We start from the raw sequence: 23,041 nt of genomic DNA, 5'->3' as shown, positions 1-23,041 counted from the left end.
TTTAGTTTATATAACACCTAGCGAGCGGATTACCCAGCGCAATGTATGATGGGTATATTATGCAGATATAGGCGTGACGTTGCGCTGCGGTGGGCGGGGCTAGTTGTCCCGAGTGAGCTCTGGCTGCGGCTGTTTGTACTTCCACGTTCTGGTAAGCGTTCTACTGCTGGAACACCCCGAGATCGCTCACTGTAACCATAACAATCCTGTTACAGTGTTACACTGTAACACAGCCCCCCAGAGTCCTGATACACGGCACTCATCCACTACTGTCACACAGGAATACGCTTCCTATCATTCTCAGCCAGACTAATAACTCACCGAGCATTAAACACAGCATAGCTGTTAATCTGCCACACGTCCATTAACGGCCACAAATTCCCCCTTTTTTACCCGTCAGAGCCAGAGCGCCCTCTCTAGTATGCAAGGTGTAATTACACCCAGGCTGCTGGGCACATTCTTCACCCCTCCTCGGACAGATGATGTACAGCTATAGGTTCTCCTGTTTCATTCACACATCTTCCTTTCTGTCTGTGGATTTCCTTCTCTGCTAAGTCACTGAACATTATCTGACATTCACACTCTTTCAGCCAATGTGCTGCTTTGCCACCTTTTCAAAAAACAAAACACTGCCCTCACCAATCACTTGTCTGGGTATTATTGGTCCTTAGTGACTTAAAAGGACACTATAGCCACCAAATCAACTTTACCTTAACCCCTTAAGGACACATGACATGTGTGACATGTCATGATTCCCTTTTATTCCAGAAGTTTGGTCCTTAACCTCCCTGGCAGTATGATTATGTCAGGAATTTTGTACCAAAAGCGGTACCATTTTTTTGCATGGAAATTTGGTGTTATGTATTGTAGGCCAGTAATTACTTTCTTAAACCTGACCAAAAGTACTCTCAGATGTGATAAAGTTCGAAACATAAAATCATGAATTATAATCTAATAAATAATATCCGACAGGATTTCACTGTATCACCTAACTTTATGTGTGTGTGTGTCACTTTTATGCTTGAAACATTTGAATTACCCGCCCAGTTCCGCCCCCATGAGCCTCTGCGGCTCACAGAGACGGAACCAGGAAGTCAGATGGAGGCATCCGCCTGGGCTCTCACCGGCAATCACAGCGCGGGGACATCGCTGGATCGCAAGGAGAAGGTAAGGAGACTCCGCTGCCAGCTCTGTTCTCGGGGTTACCGCTTCTGGCAGCGAAAATTAACCCCGAGTCACGCTCGGGAATACCGCTAGCCTGGTTAAGGGGTTAAAGGGGCACTATAGTCTCCAGAACAACTAACGCTTATTGAATTTGTTCTGGTGAATAGAATCATTACCTTCAGGCTTTCCTATGAAGAGGTCTAATGCGCGTGCGGCCATTGCCACGCATGCGCATTAGGTCTCCCCCGACGGCTGATGTTGGCGGAGCCTGACCCCTTCAGCCCCACAGGAGGGGGGGACCTTTTAAACCTGTAGTGCCAGGAAAATTACTTTGTTTTCCTGTAACTATAGGATCCCTTTACATTTTTTTAAATTCATAAAATATCAGTCACAGTAAGTCACACAAGAAACATGGATGGAGTAATTTTGGAATCACATTGCCCAGAGAACTTGCCTTGCAAAAACCTAAGTTACATCTGATTGTAAAAGAAGCCATTTTTTTCATGCAGGCTGTGTCAGTCACAGTCAGGGGAGGTGTGGCTAGGGCTGCCTAAACAGTAACAAAAGTGATTTCACTCCTAAATGGCAGAGAATTTAGCAGTGAAACTAAAGTGGCATGATCTATACACCAAAATGGCTTCATTGAGCTAAAGTTGTTTTGGTGACTGTACTGTCCCTTTAACTATTTCATTACAGTCTGACCTGGGTTTGACACATTTAGCAAGCCATAACATAGCTGTCCAGTTGTATTATTTAACCCTTATTCTCTGTAAGTGGGCAGGGAGTAGGCAGAGGACATGGGGTACGTCATTCACCATCACAGATAATACTCCATCCTGTAATCCATGGGTCAGGGTATTAGCTACTGGACTATTAGCTATTTAAAGTGTACCTGCTGGGCCATCATGCAAAGTGGGGGAGGACCAATGATAGGACCCCACCAACTCCATCATCATTAATCTTCACCCCACTGCTTAAATGATGGGATATTAACAGTTGAGTATTTGAGCAGCTGGCATGGTTCAGCAGTTAGCATTCCACTGAGAGCTACACCGGCAATGGAGGAACTACCAGAATTCCATTAAATTTGCAGAATACATGTTTGTGCCCATCTTCTATTACCTTGCACAAAAAGCTACCAGTAGTTTACATTTGGTTGCGAACATGACAGACTAGCAGGGTTATTTACTGTGAGTGAGAATTCAAAGTGAAGTTTACATTTTAGGCTTAACATGTAGCATGGCTGACTTAGAAAAGTATCCAATTCCAATATTGTGGCCTTTTATTATTATTATTATTATTGCTATTTCTAAAGCGCCAACAGATTCCGCAGCGCTGTACAATTCGTGGAGAAACGTACAATATACACAGGCAAATAGAAGAGGTAGAGAGAGCCTTAAATTGGAATTTACTTAGAAATTTCCCTTTAGTTAACCCTGTTTAATGTGTGTGCACGGGTGGATTGTGACCATATTTGCACATGCATTCTAATCTACAAATGATAATATCGGAGTCCAGGAGCCCCATGAGAGAACCTTAGTAATTACGAGAGAACATTTTTAAATGTTGTTTTATTTTTATTTTTTTATTTTTTTAAATTCTTTATTTTTGTTGAGGCATATGCTTATGGGGGTACAGAAAAAGAGAGGGAGACGTTCAAGAGTTGCACAAAATAGGGTCGACATAACATATGAACAAAGTCTCCTATGATTAACTACCTCATTTTATATATAGTAACATGCTATGGCTAAATACTGTTATCTCTCGCTTTAATACTGCATTCTCTCGCGTTAATACTGTTTTCTCTCGCTTGAATATTGTTATCTCTCGCTTTAATACTGTTAACTCTCGCTTCAATACTGTTGTATCTCGCTATAATACTGTTGTACCTCGCTATAATACTGTTGTATCTCGCTATAATACTGTTGTCTCTCGCTATAATACTGTTGTCTCTCGCTATAATACTGTTGTCTCTCGCTATAATACTGTTGTATCTCGCTATAATACTGTTGTATCTCGCTATAATACTGTTGTATCTCGCTATAATACTGTTGTATCTCGCTATAATACTGTTGTATCTCGCTATAATACTGTTGTATCTCGCTATAATACTGTTGTACCTCGCTATAATACTGTTGTACCTCGCTATAATACTGTTGTATCTCGCTATAATACTGTTGTCTCTCGCTATAATACTGTTGTATCTCGCTATAATACTGTTGTATCTCGCTATAATACTGTTGTATCTCGCTATAATACTGTTGTATCTCGCTATAATACTGTTGTATCTCGCTATAATACTGTTGTATCTCGCTATAATACTGTTGTATCTCGCTATAATACTGTTGTATCTCGCTATAATACTGTTGTACCTCGCTATAATACTGTTGTATCTCGCTATAATACTGTTGTACCTCGCTATAATACTGTTGTCTCTCGCTATAATACTGTTGTCTCTCGCTATAATACTGTTGTATCTCGCTATAATACTGTTGTATCTCGCTATAATACTGTTGTATCTCGCTATAATACTGTTGTCTCTCGCTTTAATACGTTGTATCTCGCTATAATACTGTTGTATCTCGCTATAATACTGTTGTACCTCGCTTTAATACTGTTGTATCTCGCTATAATACTGTTGTCTCTCGCTATAATACTGTTGTATCTCGCTATAATACTGTTGTATCTCGCTATAATACTGTTGTCTCTCGCTATAATACTGTTGTATCTCGCTATAATACTGTTGTATCTCGCTATAATACTGTTGTATCTCGCTATAATACTGTTGTATCTCGCTATAATACTGTTGTCTCTCGCTATAATACTGTTGTATCTCGCTATAATACTGTTGTATCTCGCTATAATACTGTTGTCTCTCGCTATAATACTGTTGTACCTCGCTATAATACTGTTGTACCTCGCTATAATACTGTTGTATCTCGCTATAATACTGTTGTATCTCGCTATAATACTGTTGTATCTCGCTATAATACTGTTGTATCTCGCTATAATACTGTTGTATCTCGCTATAATACTGTTGTCTCTCGCTATAATACTGTTGTATCTCGCTTTAATACTGTTGTATCTCGCTATAATACTGTTGTATCTCGCTATAATACTGTTGTCTCTCGCTATAATACTGTTGTCTCTCGCTATAATACTGTTGTATCTCGCTTTAATACTGTTGTATCTCGCTATAATATTGTTGTCTCTCGCTATAATACTGTTGTCTCTCGCTATAATACTGTTGTATCTCGCTTTAATACTGTTGTATCTCGCTTTAATACTGTTGTCTCTCGCTATAATACTGTTGTATCTCGCTATAATACTGTTGTACCTCACTTTAATACTGTTGTACCTCGCTTTAATACTGTTGTATCTCGCTATAATACTGTTGTCTCTCGCTATAATACTGTTGTCTTTCGCTATAATACTGTAGTATCTCGCTATAATACTGTAGTATCTCGCTATAATACTGTTGTACCTCGCTATAATACTGTTGTATCTCGCTTTAATACTGTTGTATCTCGCTATAATACTGTTGTCTCTCGCTATAATACTGTTGTACCTCGCTATAATACTGTTGTACCTCGCTATAATACTGTTGTACCTCGCTATAATACTGTTGTACCTCGCTATAATACTGTTGTCTCTCGCTATAATACTGTTGTATCTCGCTATAATACTGTTGTATCTCGCTATAATACTGTTGTATCTCGCTATAATACTGTTGTATCTCGCTATAATACTGTTGTATCTCGCTATAATACTGTTGTATCTCGCTATAATACTGTTGTATCTCGCTATAATACTGTTGTACCTCGCTATAATACTGTTGTATCTCGCTATAATACTGTTGTACCTCGCTATAATACTGTTGTCTCTCGCTATAATACTGTTGTCTCTCGCTATAATACTGTTGTACCTCGCTATAATACTGTTGTCTCTCGCTATAATACTGTTGTACCTCGCTATAATACTGTTGTACCTCGCTATAATACTGTTGTATCTCGCTTTAATACTGTTGTCTCTCGCTATAATACTGTTGTCTCTCGCTATAATACTGTTGTATCTCGCTTTAATACTGTTGTATCTCGCTTTAATACTGTTGTATCTCGCTATAATACTGTTGTATCTCGCTTTAATACTGTTGTCTCTCGCTATAATACTGTTGTCTCTCGCTATAATACTGTTGTATCTCGCTATAATACTGTTGTCTCTCGCTATAATACTGTTGTATCTCGCTTTAATACTGTTGTATCTTGCTTTAATACTGTTGTCTCTCGCTATAATACTGTTGTATCTCGCTATAATACTGTTGTACCTCACTTTAATACTGTTGTACCTCGCTTTAATACTGTTGTATCTCGCTATAATACTGTTGTCTCTCGCTATAATACTGTAGTATCTCGCTATAATACTGTTGTATCTCGCTATAATACTGTAGTATCTCGCTATAATACTGTTGTATCTCGCTATAATACTGTTGTACCTCGCTATAATACTGTTGTATCTCGCTTTAATACTGTTGTATCTCGCTATAATACTGTTGTCTCTCGCTATAATACTGTTGTCTCTCGCTATAATACTGTTGTACCTCGCTATAATACTGTTGTACCTCGCTATAATACTGTTGTACCTCGCTATAATACTGTTGTACCTCGCTATAATACTGTTGTACCTCGCTATAATACTGTTGTATCTCGCTACAATACTGTTGTTGTCTCTCGCTATAATACTGTTGTATCTCGCTTTAATACTGTTGTCTCTCGCTATAATACTGTTGTATCTCGCTATAATACTGTTGTCTCGTCTCTCGCTATAATACTGTTGTTGTATCTCGCTATAATACTGTTGTATCTCGCTATAATACTGTTGTTGTATCTCGCTATAATACTGTTGTATCTCGCTATAATACTGTTGTATCTCGCTTTAATACTGTTGTATCTCGCTTTAATACTGTTGTATCTCGCTTTAATACTGTTGTATCTCGCTATAATACTGTTGTACCTCGCTATAATACTGTTGTACCTCGCTATAATACTGTTGTATCTCACTATAACACTGTTATCACTTGCTTTAATGCAGGTATCGCTAAATCTGAATATACCAGTTCAATACGTAAAACTAGTTATGGTTAGTGAGCTGTACATGAAATCACATCATGGGACTAAGGTCTGAGGGGCTTAGTAACTTAGCGTATTTCACCAACTAGGTAAAACAGTATAAGTTAGTTACATGTTGGGAGATAATAAAAATAGAAATAAAAATAATAGCGAAATAAGTGGACTGTCATTTCTGCTTCATTTAGTTGCGCTGTAAGTGCCTAGCTGCATTATAACAATCAGTAACGCAGCATGACATTGCAAAACTTGAAATAAACATATATGTTACGGAGCATAAGTTGCAGACAGCAAGGGCACCAATAGGTTAAGTCTCGCTTGTATCCCAGCTAGTCTGGGGATAGTGATTCTCATGTTAAGTCTGCTTGACTAGAAGATTAAACATAGCTCGTGGATCCTAACTTTTAAGTAGCTTATTAGTGAGAGTGCACTAAAGTAAGGAAAATTAAGAAAAAATACAATTAAAAAATAAAAAGGAACATAAGAGTATAACATTCACTGAAAACTGGACTAGTCTAAGCCTAGGTAGACTCAGCATGCAGTCTATGGATTACGGATAAAACATATGGTTATAACAACTATTTTAAGGGCTTCATCTGGCTGGCTTACAAGTGTCCCGTAATATGGAGCTAGCGGCCGCTAAGCTCTCTCTATGTCCCATGTTTAGGCAGATGCAGCTTGATGGCCCCTTATCAGCACTCAGCCGATTCCTGCGTTTAGTCTCTGCGCGACCCGTTCCGGTCGGTCTGCGATGGGGGCTTGGCGGTTGCCCTGAGGACAACGGTGGAATAACTGCTGCTGTAGGGCTCCGTCCTCCCTTTTTTTCGGGGAGGCTTTCCGCCGATGTCTGTCGCTGGTTTGAGTCTGGAGTGCTCGGAACACCATCTGTGGGGACGTCTGTCGCTGGTGGACGTTTTCCGTCGCTGCTGAGTGGTGAGTGGGCTTGATGGGGTAATCTACTCTGTGATCTTGGCGTGCAGTGTCCTGCTGCCATGTTGCTTGCTGCGTGCTTACCCGATTCACAGTGGATCGGCAGGTGGGTGCAGTCGGTGGAGGGGTTCCACCTGAAGCCTTCTCGGTGGTGTGCTTGCTGTTGCATCCCCACCGACGTCGCGGCATTCTCACAGGAGGGTTCCCGCCTTTTGCTCTGCGGTTGTGAACAGGGATGTGAGTAGGTTGAGGGAGTCGTCGTTTTTGGCGCCATTTTCCCAATCTTTGCCGCTTGAGGATAGCTTGCCGATGGCCGGAGCTGGGTGATGGTACATCGGGCAAGGCGACTTTTGGCTTGCAGGGCAGTTCTTGTTCCAATCTGTCAGCTAGTCGCTCCCAAAAGGCTGCAAATGTACGCTCTATCCGCTTCAGGATATCAGGCTCCTCTGTGCAGTGGCTAGTCATCCACGTGGCGTCCGCCATTATGGTTTGCCCAATTGTCGCGGGCCGACTGCGTGGTTGAGGTGGCTGTCCGCCGTATGGCCGGGCTTGCTCCCGTGGTGGGACCGGGATAACCCCCACCGGTCCGGGGGGGGGGGGGGGGGGGGAGAGTATCTTGTTTCCCGGGCCGCCAGCGAGAGGACGGGGAAAGCGGCCGTCTCTCCCCTTGTCCAGTGCCTGCAGGCCGCGGCTAAATGTCTCGGGTTGCCGTGCACCGATTTTCTGACGAGTGGTATCGGGAGGTTCAGTGAGGCTTACTGATCCCAGGTATGGCAAGCTCGTGTAGGTGCGAGCCATTATTATCGATTTTGGGGCGATTTTTCAATTTTGGCTTCAGGAGCTCAGCATACGAGCGTCTGCTCAGGAAGCCAGTCAAGCTCCGCCCCTTATTTTTATTTTTTATATAATGCAATTTTACATTGATTATGTAATGCATTGACAATTAATTATTAATATTATTATTGGCATAATTCCCCAGCGCTTTCAAGTTAGAGAAAGGAGATATTAGAGGTAAAAAAAAGGCCTTGCTAAAACAAACTTCGAATTGCATATATCGCAAAATAAAAAAAGCAATCAAACACACACAGCCTTATCCACTAACATTAGATTTGTTGGGAATGTCACAGTGGATAAATGTCCTTCTATTTGAAATTCACTTTGAATCACTGACGATATTAAATTTAGCGAATAGCCCTGACACTGTTTGTAAATATTCATTCCAAACCTTCTGCTAAGGCCGATTAACCAGCTTTTCATAATGCATTGTCGAATATTGCCTTCTAGGGCTTTACTGTCCATCCATAGCTTGCACAACCAGCACCGGTAGCCAACATCTGTCCCTGTCCTATAATATAATGCTTTGTAGCTTCCAGTGAGCTGTCCTAGCTTTTAACATTGTGTATAGTTACATGCCAGGTGCTGCAGCAGCTATGGTCCTATCAGTTTCCTTACAAGGAGTAGAATTGAGGGAGCCCTAATAAGCATGATCACTGCGGCCAACATCCCCGCACAGAATCAAATCCATTCCTTCTGGATGCAGTGACGATGACATCATTGTTTTCCTGTTTAGAGGATTTGTTATACATTTACAAATCATAAGCCACAATTCTTACTTCTCATCCCTCACGTACTGTAAGGGTATATTGCAATAAGAAGGAGGATGGCGACCTTACCTGCTATAAAATCCATGTTAAATGTAAGAAAAATGCTACACACGCTTGATATATAAATATATGCTGTATCTGACATTGTTCCAGTTAAAGGTCACGACAGATGAGTTTAAAGAACAGGTGGCAGGCATGCTTCTCTATTACAATGATCTACTTTGCTTTTAGTTTAGTTTTCTTCTTGTTGTTTTAGCGCTGACACTGATACCGGAGAAACTGACGGAAGCGAAGCACAGAGAGATGGACACAGGTTTCTTCAGGAAGGAAGAGATTCTTTATTGGATCACCGATCGGGACTCAGAGGGACTAACGTCACCAAAATACAGCAAGTTCTGAGCCCCGGACAATAGTGCAGGCTCCTTATATAGGCACATAACTCCTCCCATATTAAGCTCCACCCGCACATTCTCTTAACCAATCAACACAAATAAGAATTAACTTCCTGTTTGACCGCATGGCTTGTCCAGCACAATGGAGGAGGGGGAATACTACATCCTGTATTCTTGCACATGCTCCGTACACTACTGATCGTATCTTGCCTCGTGCAACCAACTGATCGATACGTCAGCATATGCACGTACACATGCCACGTGGTAATCTCGGCCTACTAAATTTATTTTTACCGAGATTCCACCACATTCCCCCCTTTGATGCCTCTTGATATTTCACAATTACTTGAGGCATCACTTAACCTTGGTTTGCATACACCGCAAGTTACCTTGAACCAGACCAGACTTATCTTATGATGTGAATCTTCAACACTCATCTTCTTGCATTGGTTCTCCCTGATTTAGAGCCTTATACTTATAAATCGCCATTATCTGTGCAGCAGCCTTCCTCTCTGCTATATTTTCTATCAGGCTTTGCACAGACCTAACTACTAAGGGTATAAGACACGGCAGGAGTAGACACAACATTAAAATCAGTAGGACTCCACCTACCACTGCCTTAAGCCCTCCAAACCACTCATACCAGCTACCAAACCAACTACTTGGATTATACCCTTTCCATACCTGAGTAGGCACATGCGCTAGTTTAACCATATGGCTAGTAAGCTCAGCTATTGCTTGCCCTTCGTCATCTATTTGAAGACAGCAATTGCTCAGGTTAAACTTCCCACATACACCTCCCTCTACTGCCAAAAGGTAATCCAAGGCTAATCTATTCTGGTAGACTGCTGTCCTCATCCTGGTGTTATGCTGCGCTAGAAGATTGAGCGCTTGTGATGTTTCGTTAGTGATAATCTCAACCACCGCCTGTAATCTTATAATACGGTTGAGCATATAAATAGGGGTTCTGTAACCAAAGGTACCATCCTCAGCCCACGTGGCTGGCCCATAATAATCTATGATACGCTGGGGAGGCCATTCATTATCTTCCCAGGCGCCTATCTCTATGGGTCCCCTTTTCTTCCTATGATTCACATCATACACTTTAACACCTAAAGTCTCACCTGTTTCAATCGGTAACAAGAAGAAGGATGGTTTGAGCATACCCAACACACATGCCCCTTCCCAGTCCTGTGGCAACTCCGAATAGGCTTTCTTACCACAGATCCAGTACAAATTTGCTGGGGCTCTCCAGGTAGATGTGATGGATAAATCAAACCACACATCCTTTAAATTGGCGTATCTAGCAAACGGGTTAGATGGTTCCGAGACATTTGAAGCCGACCACCAAGTTGTATTCTTTGTATCATCATCATAAGCTTTTTGCCCTAGACAAGTTAATTCTCCTACAGAAGTATTATACATTATTCCTTTCCTTGCTATGCAAACATAACCTATGATGGAGGTCTTTAATCTCCACTCAGATTTACCTCTAACACTCATATGATAATCGGCTTGTGTAGATATTAGTTGGTCAACTGCCTCAAAACCGGACATTACCTCCTTTGCTTCCCAAGGCCATTGGTCTCCCATGTTAGTACCTCCACACACATAGCAGTTGGTAACATTAAGACTACCGGCAATACTTTCGGCTAAATCAATAAACAGGTTTTTAGCATTATGGGGGATCTTATTATCTATGCTCATCTCTTCATAAAAGGAATGGTATACTTGATGAGTTTGGGAGGATACCGTATCAGTCTCTATCCCTATGAACAATACTGTCCCAGGATCTAAACCCGTCCCGTATATCTGAAACCCAAATAAATTGCCATATTTGTCTAAGAACTTATCGGGGTTATTTATAAGTATATGGATGGGATTACATTCCATAGACTTACAATATGGGCTAGTCGGCAACTTAGTCACTATCATGTCTTTGTCTACTGTCTGTCCCCAAGTCGCCCACCCCACACAAGACCAATATGGGCAAAAGTTATAATCTTTATTTGGGCATCTAGGACTTACATATTTATTTTTACTACTGGGACAAATATATTTATCATTAGACCCATACGTCCTCTCCCATCTAAGATCCCCACATACATTCCACGGCTTTCTACCACTCGATATCGCTTTACACGCATCAAATAGCAGAACACCCGAAGAATGTACGGATTCTAACACCGTCTTGTTAATTAGGGTCCCCTGAGGATCTCCATTCCTGAGAGTCAACCAAATTGTACGAGGTTGATACTCCGGAATGAAGCACTTAGGTTCTCCTACTCCTAAATGGCACACACTATAGTCTATATTTAAGTATCTACATCTCGATACATCTCCTTTACACTCGTATTGTGAATGCCAAATTAGGGTTTGGGAAATATGGTTACCTGTTCTCGTAGTCTTAATGCATACCTCACAGCTAGGAGTGTCGGTACCTCTACCTTCCTGAATATAAAAACACATATAAATAAACACTATCAAAAGCACATCTTTCGCCGTCATCCTCAGTCTTCGTCCGTGCGAAGGCGCCTCAGCTTCCAGGATGTGAGGGCTGCAGGGAATGGAGTCCTGCTCGTCTTCACAGGTGTCCCTTCGAGACTTTCCTGGCTTATATACTATGTGTTGGTAAGCGGACAGGCTTTATTATGGCCTTCTCACTCACGCACCAAATCCCTGTAACAATAAAATTTGTAATCCACACGATTCCTCGTTACTCCGACTGAGTAGTGCGTTTTAACCGGATCTTGCAGGGATTCTCTGGATCTGCTGTAACTTGCCAAGAATCGACTGCTGCTGGTTTAACCCTGGAGTGATGTATCCACGGAGTCACTTCGGCTACTTTTATCGCTGTAGGGGTAGACAAAAGAACAACATAAGGACCTCTCCACTTGGGCCCTAACGGTACATTATTCCACTCTTTAATCCACACTTGATCTCCTGGATGATAACTATGAACAGGGGGATAAATATTCACAGGTAATCTATCTTGTACCCATTTCTGTACCTCCTCCATAGTCTTACCCAACTCTACAACCTGCTGCCGGGTAATTCCTTCTCCCAACTGACTCAAGTCCCCCCTTAAGTTACCAAGTACGGGAGGTGGTCGCCCATACATGATTTCAAAAGGAGAGAGGCCCATCCTTCTGGTAGGGGTACTGCGGATTCGCAATAGAGCTATGGGTAAGAGAACGTTCCACTTAAGTTGGGTTTCCTGACACATTTTAGCCAACTGGTTCTTAATAGTTCTATTCATTCTCTCTACCTTACCAGAACTCTGGGGTCTATATGCAGTATGAAGCCTCCACTTTATACCAAGCATATGAGTCAGTTGTTGTAGGCACTGATGAACAAAAGCTGGACCATTGTCCGATCCTATAGAACAGGGTAGTCCATATCGGGGTATTATTTCTCGTAGCAGGAATCTTACAACTTCTCCTGCTTTCTCTGTACGAGTAGGACATGCTTCTACCCAGCCTGAATAGGTGCACACAATTACCAGCAGGTAACGATGTCCACCCGATTTAGGCATCACTGTAAAGTCTATTTGTAGATCGGACATGGGGAGTCCCCCCATAAACTGGACTCCTGGTGGTTTTACTGGTCCTTGTCTTGCATTATTTTTAGCACACGTTACACATCTTCGTACAATGGCCTGAGTCAAGTTGGACAATCTTGGTATGTAGAAATGTTTTCTAAGAGATTCTTCAGTGCTGTCTCTCCCAGAATGTGTCCCGTTATGATAATTTTGGACAATTTCTACCGCTAGTGATGCTGGTATGACTATTCTTCCATCTTCTAGCTGATACCACTTGTTCTCCAAATACTTTCCTGGTTCAGTCTTTAACCACTCCTCTTCTTGAGCTGTATAAACTGGAGTCCATTGGGACAGTGGAGTTGGTATAAGAGCAGCTATATGCCCCACATACTCCTGTCTTCCTGATTCAGCAGCACGCTTAGCTGCACTATCTGCCATCCGATTTCCCTTGGTTACATCACCATCTCCTCTCAGATGCGCTCGACAATGTATAATACCGACTTCTTTCGGCTCCCACACTGCTTCCAATAGTTGTAGGATTTCAGCTGCGTATTTGATTTCTTTGCCTTCTGAATTCAGTAGTCCTCTTTCTTTATACAAAGCTCCGTGGGCATGAGTGGTTAAAAACGCATACTTAGAGTCCGTATAGATATTCACTCTTAAACCTTCAGCCAATTGTAACGCTCGTGTTAGTGCTATTAATTCTGCCTTTTGTGCTGATGTTCCTTTCGCCAGTGGCCGAGCTTCTATCATCTTGTCTATTGTTGTTACTGCATATCCTGCATAGCGGATCCCTTCTTTCACATAACTACTGCCGTCGGTATAATATTGAACATCGGGGTTCTGGATGGGAAAATCACGAAGATCTGGTCTACTTGAGAATACTTCATCCATTACTTCCAAACAATCATGTTGACTTTCAGTAGGTTGTGGCAAAAGGGTAGCTGGATTTAAGGTGTTTACAGTCTCTAAATGCACTCTTGGGTTTTCACACAACATTGCTTGATACTTGGTCATACGGCTGTTACTAAACCAATGATTTCCTTTGTAATCCAACAACGTCTGTACTGCATGTGGGACTCGTACATAAAGTTCTTGACCCAGAGTGAGTTTATCGGCTTCAGCTACTAGCAGGGCGGCTGCAGCTACGGCTCTTAGACAAGGTGGAAGTCCGCTGGCCACTGCATCCAATTGCTTAGACATATAGGCAACAGGTCTTTGCCATGATCCCAAGTACTGTGTCAATACTCCCACAGCCATTCTTCTTTGCTCATGTACATATAAGTAGAATGGTCGTGTGTGATCAGGTAGACCTAATGCTGGGGCACTCATCAAAGCCTTCTTCACATCTTCAAATGCCGTTTGCTGTTCTTGGGTCCATAAGAAGGGGTCGTGCTCTGTACCTTTGATAGCTGCGTACAGAGGTTTTGCCAGTATCGCATAGCTGGGAATCCATATCCTACAGAAGCCTGCTGCCCCCAAGAATTCTCGCACTTGTCTTCTATTCTTGGGTATTGGTATTTGGCAGACAGCTTCTTTTCTCTCTGGCCCCATAATTCTTTGACCTTCAGAGATATGGAATCCCAGATATTTGACAGTTGGCAAACACAACTGAGCCTTCTTTCTAGACACCTTGTATCCTGCCTTCCAGAGAATGTGTAGTAGATCGTGCGTTGCTTGCTGACAGATCTCTTTTGTAACTGCTGCTATCAACAAGTCATCTACATATTGTAACAATACACACTCTCCTGGGATGGACTCGAAATCCAGTAGATCTTGACTTAGGGCTGAACCAAATAGGGTAGGTGAATTTTTAAACCCTTGGGGCAGTCTTGTCCAAGTCATCTGGCGTTTTGAGCCCGTTACAGCGTTCTCCCATTGGAAAGCGAAAATACATTGACTTTCTGCGGCAATTCGGAGGCAAAAGAAGGCATCTTTGAGATCTAAGACTGTGAAGTAAGTAGCCCCGCCCGGAATTAAAGCAAGCAGGTTATATGGATTGGGTACAACTGGATGTATACTAACAACCGCATCATTGACTGCTCTCAAGTCCTGCACAGGTCGATACTCATCTGTACCGGGCTTTTGAACAGGCAGCAATGGGGTGTTCCAGGGGGAAGTACAGAATTTTAGGATACCATACCGTATGAACTTATCCAGGTAGGATTGGATGTTCTTCTTAGCCTTCTGCGGGATGTGATATTGTCTTAGGCTCACTGGATAAACCCCAAGTTTTAGTTCAATTTTTATAGGTGGAATATTGCGGGCCAGTCCTGGTGGGTTGTTCTCTGCCCAAACTCCTGGTATATTAAATAATGTCTCATCACTCCTAGGGTTTTGGCTAGTCAACGCTGTATAAAGTCGCCACTCTTCTTCCTTTGGTACGGATAATGTCATGATACCTGAAGGTCCATTAAACTTTAAGGATGTTGTTCCATTTGGTAGGAACGTAATCTGCGCTTGTAATTTTGATAGCATATCACGTCCCAGCAATTGGACTGGACATTCAGGCATATAAAGGAATTGATGTTTTACTACGTGGCCTCCCAATGTACAGAGTCGACTTTTAAGAACCGGTTTTTCAGCACTTCTTCCAGTTGCTCCTATCACAGTAATAGTCCTTCCAGATGGAGGAGCAACTAGATTAGTCACCACTGAATGTTCAGCACCAGTGTCGATCATGAACGCACTCCTTTTCCCCCCTATTGATACATCGACCATAGGCTCCGCTCGACCAAGGGGGATGGAGCCCGGTCGGTATCAATAGTCCTCCATGACCGTGTCAGCCAATCCTACGAAGTCCCTGCCTTCTCTATCGCGGGACCTTTGCGCTGCTGGAATATACCTGTCTTCCCTAACACTTCCTCTGTTCCCATTACTCCCTCTATAACCATTACTCCCTCCCGGGCCTCCTCTACCTCTCGCTCTGCCTCTAAAGTTTCCATACCCTATCCTAGGTCTGTCTTTCTCACACTGTTCTCTTCGAGGACACTCATTTCTCCAATGCCCTTCTTCCCTACAGTATGCGCACTGATTTCTACTTAGAGGTTCCTCATTCCATCTACTATCGCCTCTATCTGGGCCCCGTCTATCTACGCCTGCGATCGCTACCGCTAGCATATCAGCCTTTTTACGCATCTTGCGCTCTTCCTCTTTCTTACTTTCTGTTTCCCTATTCATATAAACCTTATTCGCTACCTCCATTAGTTGGGTGATTGACATACCTGCAAACCCTTCTAACTTTTGTAGCTTGCGCTTAATATCTCCGTAAGCTTGGCTGACAAAGGCGGAGTTCACCATTCGGGAATTGTCTGCGTCTTCCGGATTAAAGGGGGTATACAAGCGGTATGCCTCCAATAATCGGTCATAAAAGACACTGGGCGCTTCATCGCTTTTCTGAATCACCTCAACTGTCTTCGACATGTTAATAGCTTTCTTTCCTCCGGCTTTCATGCCAGCAATTATAGCGTCTCTATAGGCTCTGAGTTGGACCATATCAGCACCATTTACGTTCCAATCGGGATCGGTGTTGGGATAATGTGTTGCGGCCCATGCTGCTGGATTAGCTTGGTTCAAAGCACGGGCTCTATCCTCTAGTGCTTTAATGGCTGCTTGGTTAATTCTTGTCCTTTCCTCATTGTTAAACAAAGTCATTAATAACTGCTGGCAATCAGCCCATGTCGGGTTATGTGTCTGTACTATTGAGGTGAACAGATCAGTCATAGCTTGTGGTTTCTCAGTATACGAGGAATTGTGGGTCTTCCAATTTAAAAGATCGGTTGTCGTGAATGGGACATATACAAAGACTGGGTCAGCATGTGCCATTTGGCCTGCGGCATCGATATAGGCTGACCCAGGATTCAGACGAAGAGGCATCTGATAGTGTCTTAATTGTTGGGCACCGGTCAACTGTCGGGTCTGTATGGGGCTACGTGGAGGGGCGTCAGTCATAGGTTCCAGTCGGGGAGAAATAGGGTATGGGGATATGGGAGCTTGGTTTTGGGAAAAGGTTGTAAATAAAACACTTCGAGCCGAGCTAGATGAAGCTTGACCGGAAGTCTGAAGTGGCGCCAAATCAGGATATTCGTTTTTAATGGGGGTTGGTTCTGATTCCGGAAGGGGAGATTTAGTACGAGGGGGGGTGGATCCTGTACTGGAGGAGGAAGCGGAAGTGGATGAGGGTAATGAGGGGAGGGTTGCAGGACTTCCTGCGTTTGCGTCACTTCCTCTTAACGGAAAGTAAGGGGGCGGCAAAGGGATCTCGGACTCAGGGGGCGTGTCCAAAATGGGCCTAACACCAGTCCTAGTGGACGAACAAGTCCTAGCTACCATGAGGCGACACTGCTCCTCGTGGCATGTCCGGAGCCATTTTGGCGAGTCATTTACGGCCTGTCTCCAACAATCAATATAAGGAAACTGGCCGTAAAGTTCAGGCCTACCTGATACAGCCACGTGTAAGCGCTGTACCAGAGTTGGATCCAAACTGCCACGTGGCGGCCATGCCGCAACCAAAGTAGGCCACTCCCTAGTACACAAAGTGACCAAACGTACAGGAGACATTTTAACCCCAAAATCACAAGTTTTGAATCCCTTTTTAAAATTCTTCACCATACAACCTAAGGGATCCGGAATCATTGACTGCGACGCACCCATACTTAACAATGGAACGTCGTCGACAACGAATACTATGCACGCGTACTATTCAACAGTCACACCCGTTTCCTCTGGCAACAGCACCACGTGGTACGGTTACCAAGTGAAACGTACACAATAACAATAAACACTCAGGGAATTCCCGTACACACACAGCTGCTACACCAGTCACTATATAATCAATATTATGCCCTTTGGCGTAACTATACAGTCACCCACGCTATAATTCTCTATATACGAATTACCCGTCTATAACACACCCCAGTAACATCGTCTTTTACAAATAGCGGTTACAGTACGGTTAGCATAGGTCAAAGCACAAGTTAAGGTCACAATACAATTATTAGTGGTTATGGTGTTAAACATGCAATGGACGACAATGATTAGTACTTATATACAGTGTCAGTAAATATACAGGGTTATGGTACCGTGTACTATAATACAGCAACACACTATTAACACTCTCGCTAGACGGCTGAGCTCGCGCTATCTAACAAGATATACACTTTACTAAACAATCGTTAACACATTTACAATTCCCAACTAAACTATTGGCCAGTACCTTGAATGGACTACCTAAAACTATATACACCCGTTTTGGTTAGCCACACTGCCCAATCACCACATATAGCGAGCTAGAGAACCGAATTTACACAGGCGCCTCTTAGTCGCACTATCAAAAGTCTAGTGGGTTCCAAATTTACACGCCTTCCCACTTAGCCCAGATAGGTTGAGAGCTAGCGAACCGAATTTACACAGGCGCCGCTTAGTCTCCCGGTCCCTCCGACCTAGCGAACAAAATATACACCCTAGAACGCTAGTCTAGACAAGACACCGGTGTCCGGCTAGGGCTATTTACACCAGAGCCCCGCCTGACTAACAAAATCAAACGGTCTGACTAAAGAGCGTTCGATCGAGCGTTGCGCCTTCGCTCCTTCCCTCCGACAGAGGGGGCAGATACACAGATTCAAAACCCCTTTGGGCCTACCGCACAATCGGTATACCCCTAGTGGGTCCTGCCGTCTAAAACAGCAGTTGTCTTACCTCCTCGTTCCTGAACCTGAGTTCACACTCATCGACGGGGACACCCCAGCACTTCTTATGTAGAGGCCGATGATCTCCTGGACAACAGACCAGTGGCGCCGAGACGAAGGGAGGTCCACGCAGAAGTTCAGGGGTGCAGCCGTAGAGAACGTGGGCAAAGATAGACCGTCTCACGCCTCTGCCTCTCAGCTACCGTTGAACGATGAGCTTCCCGGCCAATGCACCAAATGATACCGGAGAAACTGACGGAAGCGAAGCACAGAGAGATGGACACAGGTTTCTTCAGGAAGGAAGAGATTCTTTATTGGATCACCGATCGGGACTCAGAGGGACTAACGTCACCAAAATACAGCAAGTTCTGAGCCCCGGACAATAGTGCAGGCTCCTTATATAGGCACATAACTCCTCCCATATTAAGCTCCACCCGCACATTCTCTTAACCAATCAACACAAATAAGAATTAACTTCCTGTTTGACCGCATGGCTTGTCCAGCACAATGGAGGAGGGGGAATACTACATCCTGTATTCTTGCACATGCTCCGCACACTACTGATCGTATCTTGCCTCGTGCAACCAACTGATCGATACGTCAGCATATGCACGTACACATGCCACGTGGTAATCTCGGCCTACTAAATTTATTTTTACCGAGATTCCACCACAACACCTGCTAAGCACAAGGTTCCGATATTGTTCAGACATCTTTTAAGTCCTCTTGTAGCCATTGTAATATAATCCCAGCTCTGATCCCTTCCTATAACCATGACCATGGAGCTTATTATGGTCCACCTGGAGTCATCGGTACTTCCTGTGGGCATTTCACACTACAAATGATTGATCTGCATTTACCTACAGTTCTTAACCTATGTGTGAACTATACTGCATCCCATGTTTCATATACTAGAGCAGAGATTTTCAAGCCAGTTCTGAATGACCCAGGTTTCTTGGTATCCACTTTGGAAAAGAATTGGGAAATTCTGCATTCACGGGGCACTTCCAGGACTGGTATGAAAAAACACAGTTCTAATTTATAATTGTGTACATATTTTTTAACTTTTGCAGATGTTTTGCGTTTGACATGCCCAGACGCCCTAGGACAGGGGTGCCCAAAAAATAAATTCCCAGATGTGGTAAAACTACAACTTCCATGATGCATTTCAAACTTTAGAAAGCATCATGGGAGCTGTAGCTCTACAACATCTGGGGATCTACCTTTTGGGAACCCCTGCCCTAGGACATATGTATTATCCGTCCTTGTAACCTATACTGATCTGATATCTCATGTACTTCTCTTGCAGATGTTTGTTGACTGATCTCCAGCACAGAGGTCTTGTGGTATGTTGCCTTTCATTAGACAGGGTGTGCATACTTTCAGGCAGCAGAACATTTTACAGTGCAGGTGTGTCTCCCACCTTGCAGTGTCAGAGTATGTCCCTGCCTGTGCTCCCGTCGATCGCCAGCAGGTGGAGCTGCTTCAGGACTTTGTATCCTGTTCTCAGAGACTTTTTGTCATGACTGGAGCTGGAATCTCCACTGAGTCAGGAATTCCAGACTATCGCTCTGAAGGTGTGGGACTCTACTCGAGGACAGAAAGAAGGCCCATAGAACATGCAGAATTTGTCAGAAGCGAGGCTGCGCGTAGGCGATACTGGGCCCGGAACTTTGTTGGATGGCTACAGTTTTCTTCCCATCAGCCAAACAAGGCACATATAGCACTAAGTAATTGGGAGAGAGCTGGGAAGTTACACTGGCTGGTGACACAAAACGTGGATGCCCTCCATACCAAAGCAGGACAGCAGCGCCTCTCTGAGCTACATGGTTGCACTCATCGGTAGATAAACTGAGAAAGCAATATGTGTTTGTACTCCTGTACACCAACACCTTGGCAGGACCTGTCTTTAGATTTGTTTGGGTTTTTTTTTCACTATAAGCCCTACCCTCTGTCCAACTGCCTTTCTCACCCTTCTGTTTACACCATGACACCTAAAGCAACAAAATCACACTGACTCTATGTGACCTTGCCTCCATCAGTTGGAGTATGATGACATTGCTTTTCTATAAATGTCTACCTTCCTGTGACATGATATATTTAATATACATATGACACGTTTACCCACCCCATTTTCTGTTGTTTTGTTTTTTGTAACATCTGTTCTCCCTATCCTCCTCATTTTTCCTTTCCTGTCTTCTCTTTAGGGTAATATGTCTTTCCTGCAAGACCGTGGTTAAAAGGTCTGAACTCCAGGAAAGGTTTATGGTTCTCAATCCATCCTGGAATGAAGAGTCACACGGAGTAGCCCCAGATGGGGATGTCTTTCTGACGGACGAGCAGGTGGCAAACTTTAATGTCCCAGCCTGTGAAAGTTGTGGTGGGGTTCTGAAGCCTCAAGTAACATTCTTTGGTGACACCGTGAGCCAGGAGTTGGTATTCTCCCTGTATGACTACTTAAGCCAGTCTGACGCCATGCTTGTAATTGGCTCCTCGCTGCAGGTGAGTGACAGAGAGGGTATTTATGAACTCAACATGTATTGTGCAAAAATAAGTGTGTTTTAAACACAATTTTTCTATAATTTACTTTAATTTCCATTTCTTTTTATGCCACTATAGTACTTAACAGTCTATGAGCAATGGTTTAGTAAGTTTACCCTGATTAAGGTCTGTCATCAAACCTAAAAACGCGCGTCAGGGTGTTTTTCTTTGTTTATTTTACATATGGGTAACACTTGGCACTGTTTTTTGTTTTTGTTTTCTTTCTGCTCCACTATGGGTACTACCTATCTGGCATTGTAGGCACACAGCTCCATATTGTGTGGTGTGAGGAGGTAGTTGTAGGGATTTCTGTGTATATTTAGACTTAGGCCCACCGTTTAGTGAAATAGGGCCTTTTTAATACAGAATTTCAAGGTCTGCCCTCCAGTTTGACTATAACTCCCTTCTCTTCCTTTTGTTACACTCTTTATCCATTTTGCAGGAATTGAACCCTGCTCCAGCTAACTTTAAAGGAACACTATAGTCACCAAAATAACTTTAGCTTAATGATGCAGTTTTTGTGTATAGATCATGCTCCTGCAGTCTCACAGTTCAATTCTCTGCCATTTAGAAGTCAAAGTGGCACTCTCTCAATTAACTTACCTTTCTCATATTGTTTCCTCTTCTCTTCCTCTCTCCGAATCTGTCCTTCTTTTCTTCCTTTCTGATCTAGTTTTCTTTAAAACACAAGACAAAGTAGGGTCTACTTTGTTTCATGTATTTTTCCTAAGCCTGACTTTCTTCGACCAAAGAGGATCTTAAGTCCGCTCCATTTCCTGTGTCAGATAAAGTACTCACTGGACAGAGTAGATATCCTCTGTGTGTCCAGTGGGGACAGTGATATCCCCCACTGGTCCAAAGAGAAGCCAGGCTCCATCCCCGATCCTTTAATTTATGTATTCACACACTGTACATAATATGCATATACCTGCCAGACTTGAACATATCGGAGGATGTGTGTAGAATATTATATAGTGTGTTGCCTACTCTGCCAGTATGGGTATATCTCTCAGTCTGTGAATACAAAGTGTGTGACATTTTCTCTAAAATATGTTTTGTTTTTGTTTGTTTGTGCAGGTTTACTCTGGATACAGATTTGCTCTGAAGGCGAAAGAGAAACACATTCCTATTGCAATACTTAATATTGGACCCACTAGAGCAGATCATTTGGCATCTGTTAAAGTGAGTTCCCGCTGTGGGGATGTCCTGCCACATATATTGGCCCAAGAGTGAAACCCGTGTGCAGTGTGTCACTGAGATATAGAGAAAAGTCAAGATGTCACGTGGTCATTCAGTAAACTGAGTGCCTGCAGGGTCAATAAACTGTCCACATTGAATGAAGTCCAAGTACCCCTTTGGTGCTGTGCGAAGACTGATAGATCTTATGCCGTACGGTATAAACCAGACACGTTCATTTGTTCTCAGTAAGGTTTGTGATATTTATCCAGAATGATGGGAAAAGCTGATTGGTGATTTTTAGTGGGTCTTACTATTTGAGTATCCCACTTAGAAGGCTTGTAACCATTTATCCTGAATGTAGAAGGAGTTCTCAGTCTGTATCCTGTGAGGCACTTCTGACAGCGCTAAGGAAAACAGCAGCTGTTTAATCTCCCGTGTTTAAGATTTTGGTAGGAGAGATTTGTTTTTAAACATACTTACAGAATAAATGACTGGCATCGGGGATACATGCCTGGAACCTGCTACTGTTACTGTGGTTACTAGAAGTGAATTTTTTTTTTTTTTTTGACAAAACGTGCTTGGAAGGCAAGTGCAGAGTAATACCTGACTCTGTGTTTGTGTGTGTGTGTGTGTGTGTTCATATACAGAATTTGCTGGCGCTTTATAAATAATAAAATAACAATAATATAACTAAAGGCACATACAGCTTTTGTGCCTGAATTTCCTTATGTAAGTCAGGGTATGTCACACCAGCTGAAAAAATAAATAATACAATTTGTTGTATGAAGTGTAGCAGTTCTGTTATGTATCAACAGCCAAATTACCTCATACATTGTTTATTTGGGTCAAATTCAAAGATTTGTCTCACAAAAAAAAACAC

At 43.0% G+C, this 23,041-nt stretch overlaps 1 protein-coding gene across 1 annotated transcript; it reads left to right on the top strand.

Annotated features, from left to right (window-relative positions):
* Positions 1–74: 74 nt before the first annotated feature.
* Positions 75–22,691, top strand: SIRT4 (sirtuin 4). Its single transcript, XM_063457063.1, has 4 exons — positions 75–151; positions 19,751–20,283; positions 20,649–20,943; positions 22,060–22,691. The coding sequence occupies exons 2-4, from the start codon at positions 19,790–19,792 to the stop codon at positions 22,213–22,215; spliced, it is 945 nt and encodes a 314-aa protein (XP_063313133.1). The 5' UTR covers positions 75–151; positions 19,751–19,789; the 3' UTR covers positions 22,216–22,691.
* The last annotated feature ends 350 nt before the right edge of the window (positions 22,692–23,041 follow it).

This window comes from Pelobates fuscus, chromosome 5 (assembly GCF_036172605.1).
Source record: "Pelobates fuscus isolate aPelFus1 chromosome 5, aPelFus1.pri, whole genome shotgun sequence".
NCBI lineage: Eukaryota > Metazoa > Chordata > Amphibia > Anura > Pelobatidae > Pelobates > Pelobates fuscus.
The sequence above is the reverse complement of the archived record's forward strand: the minus strand, read 5'-3'. Positions and strand labels throughout refer to the sequence as shown.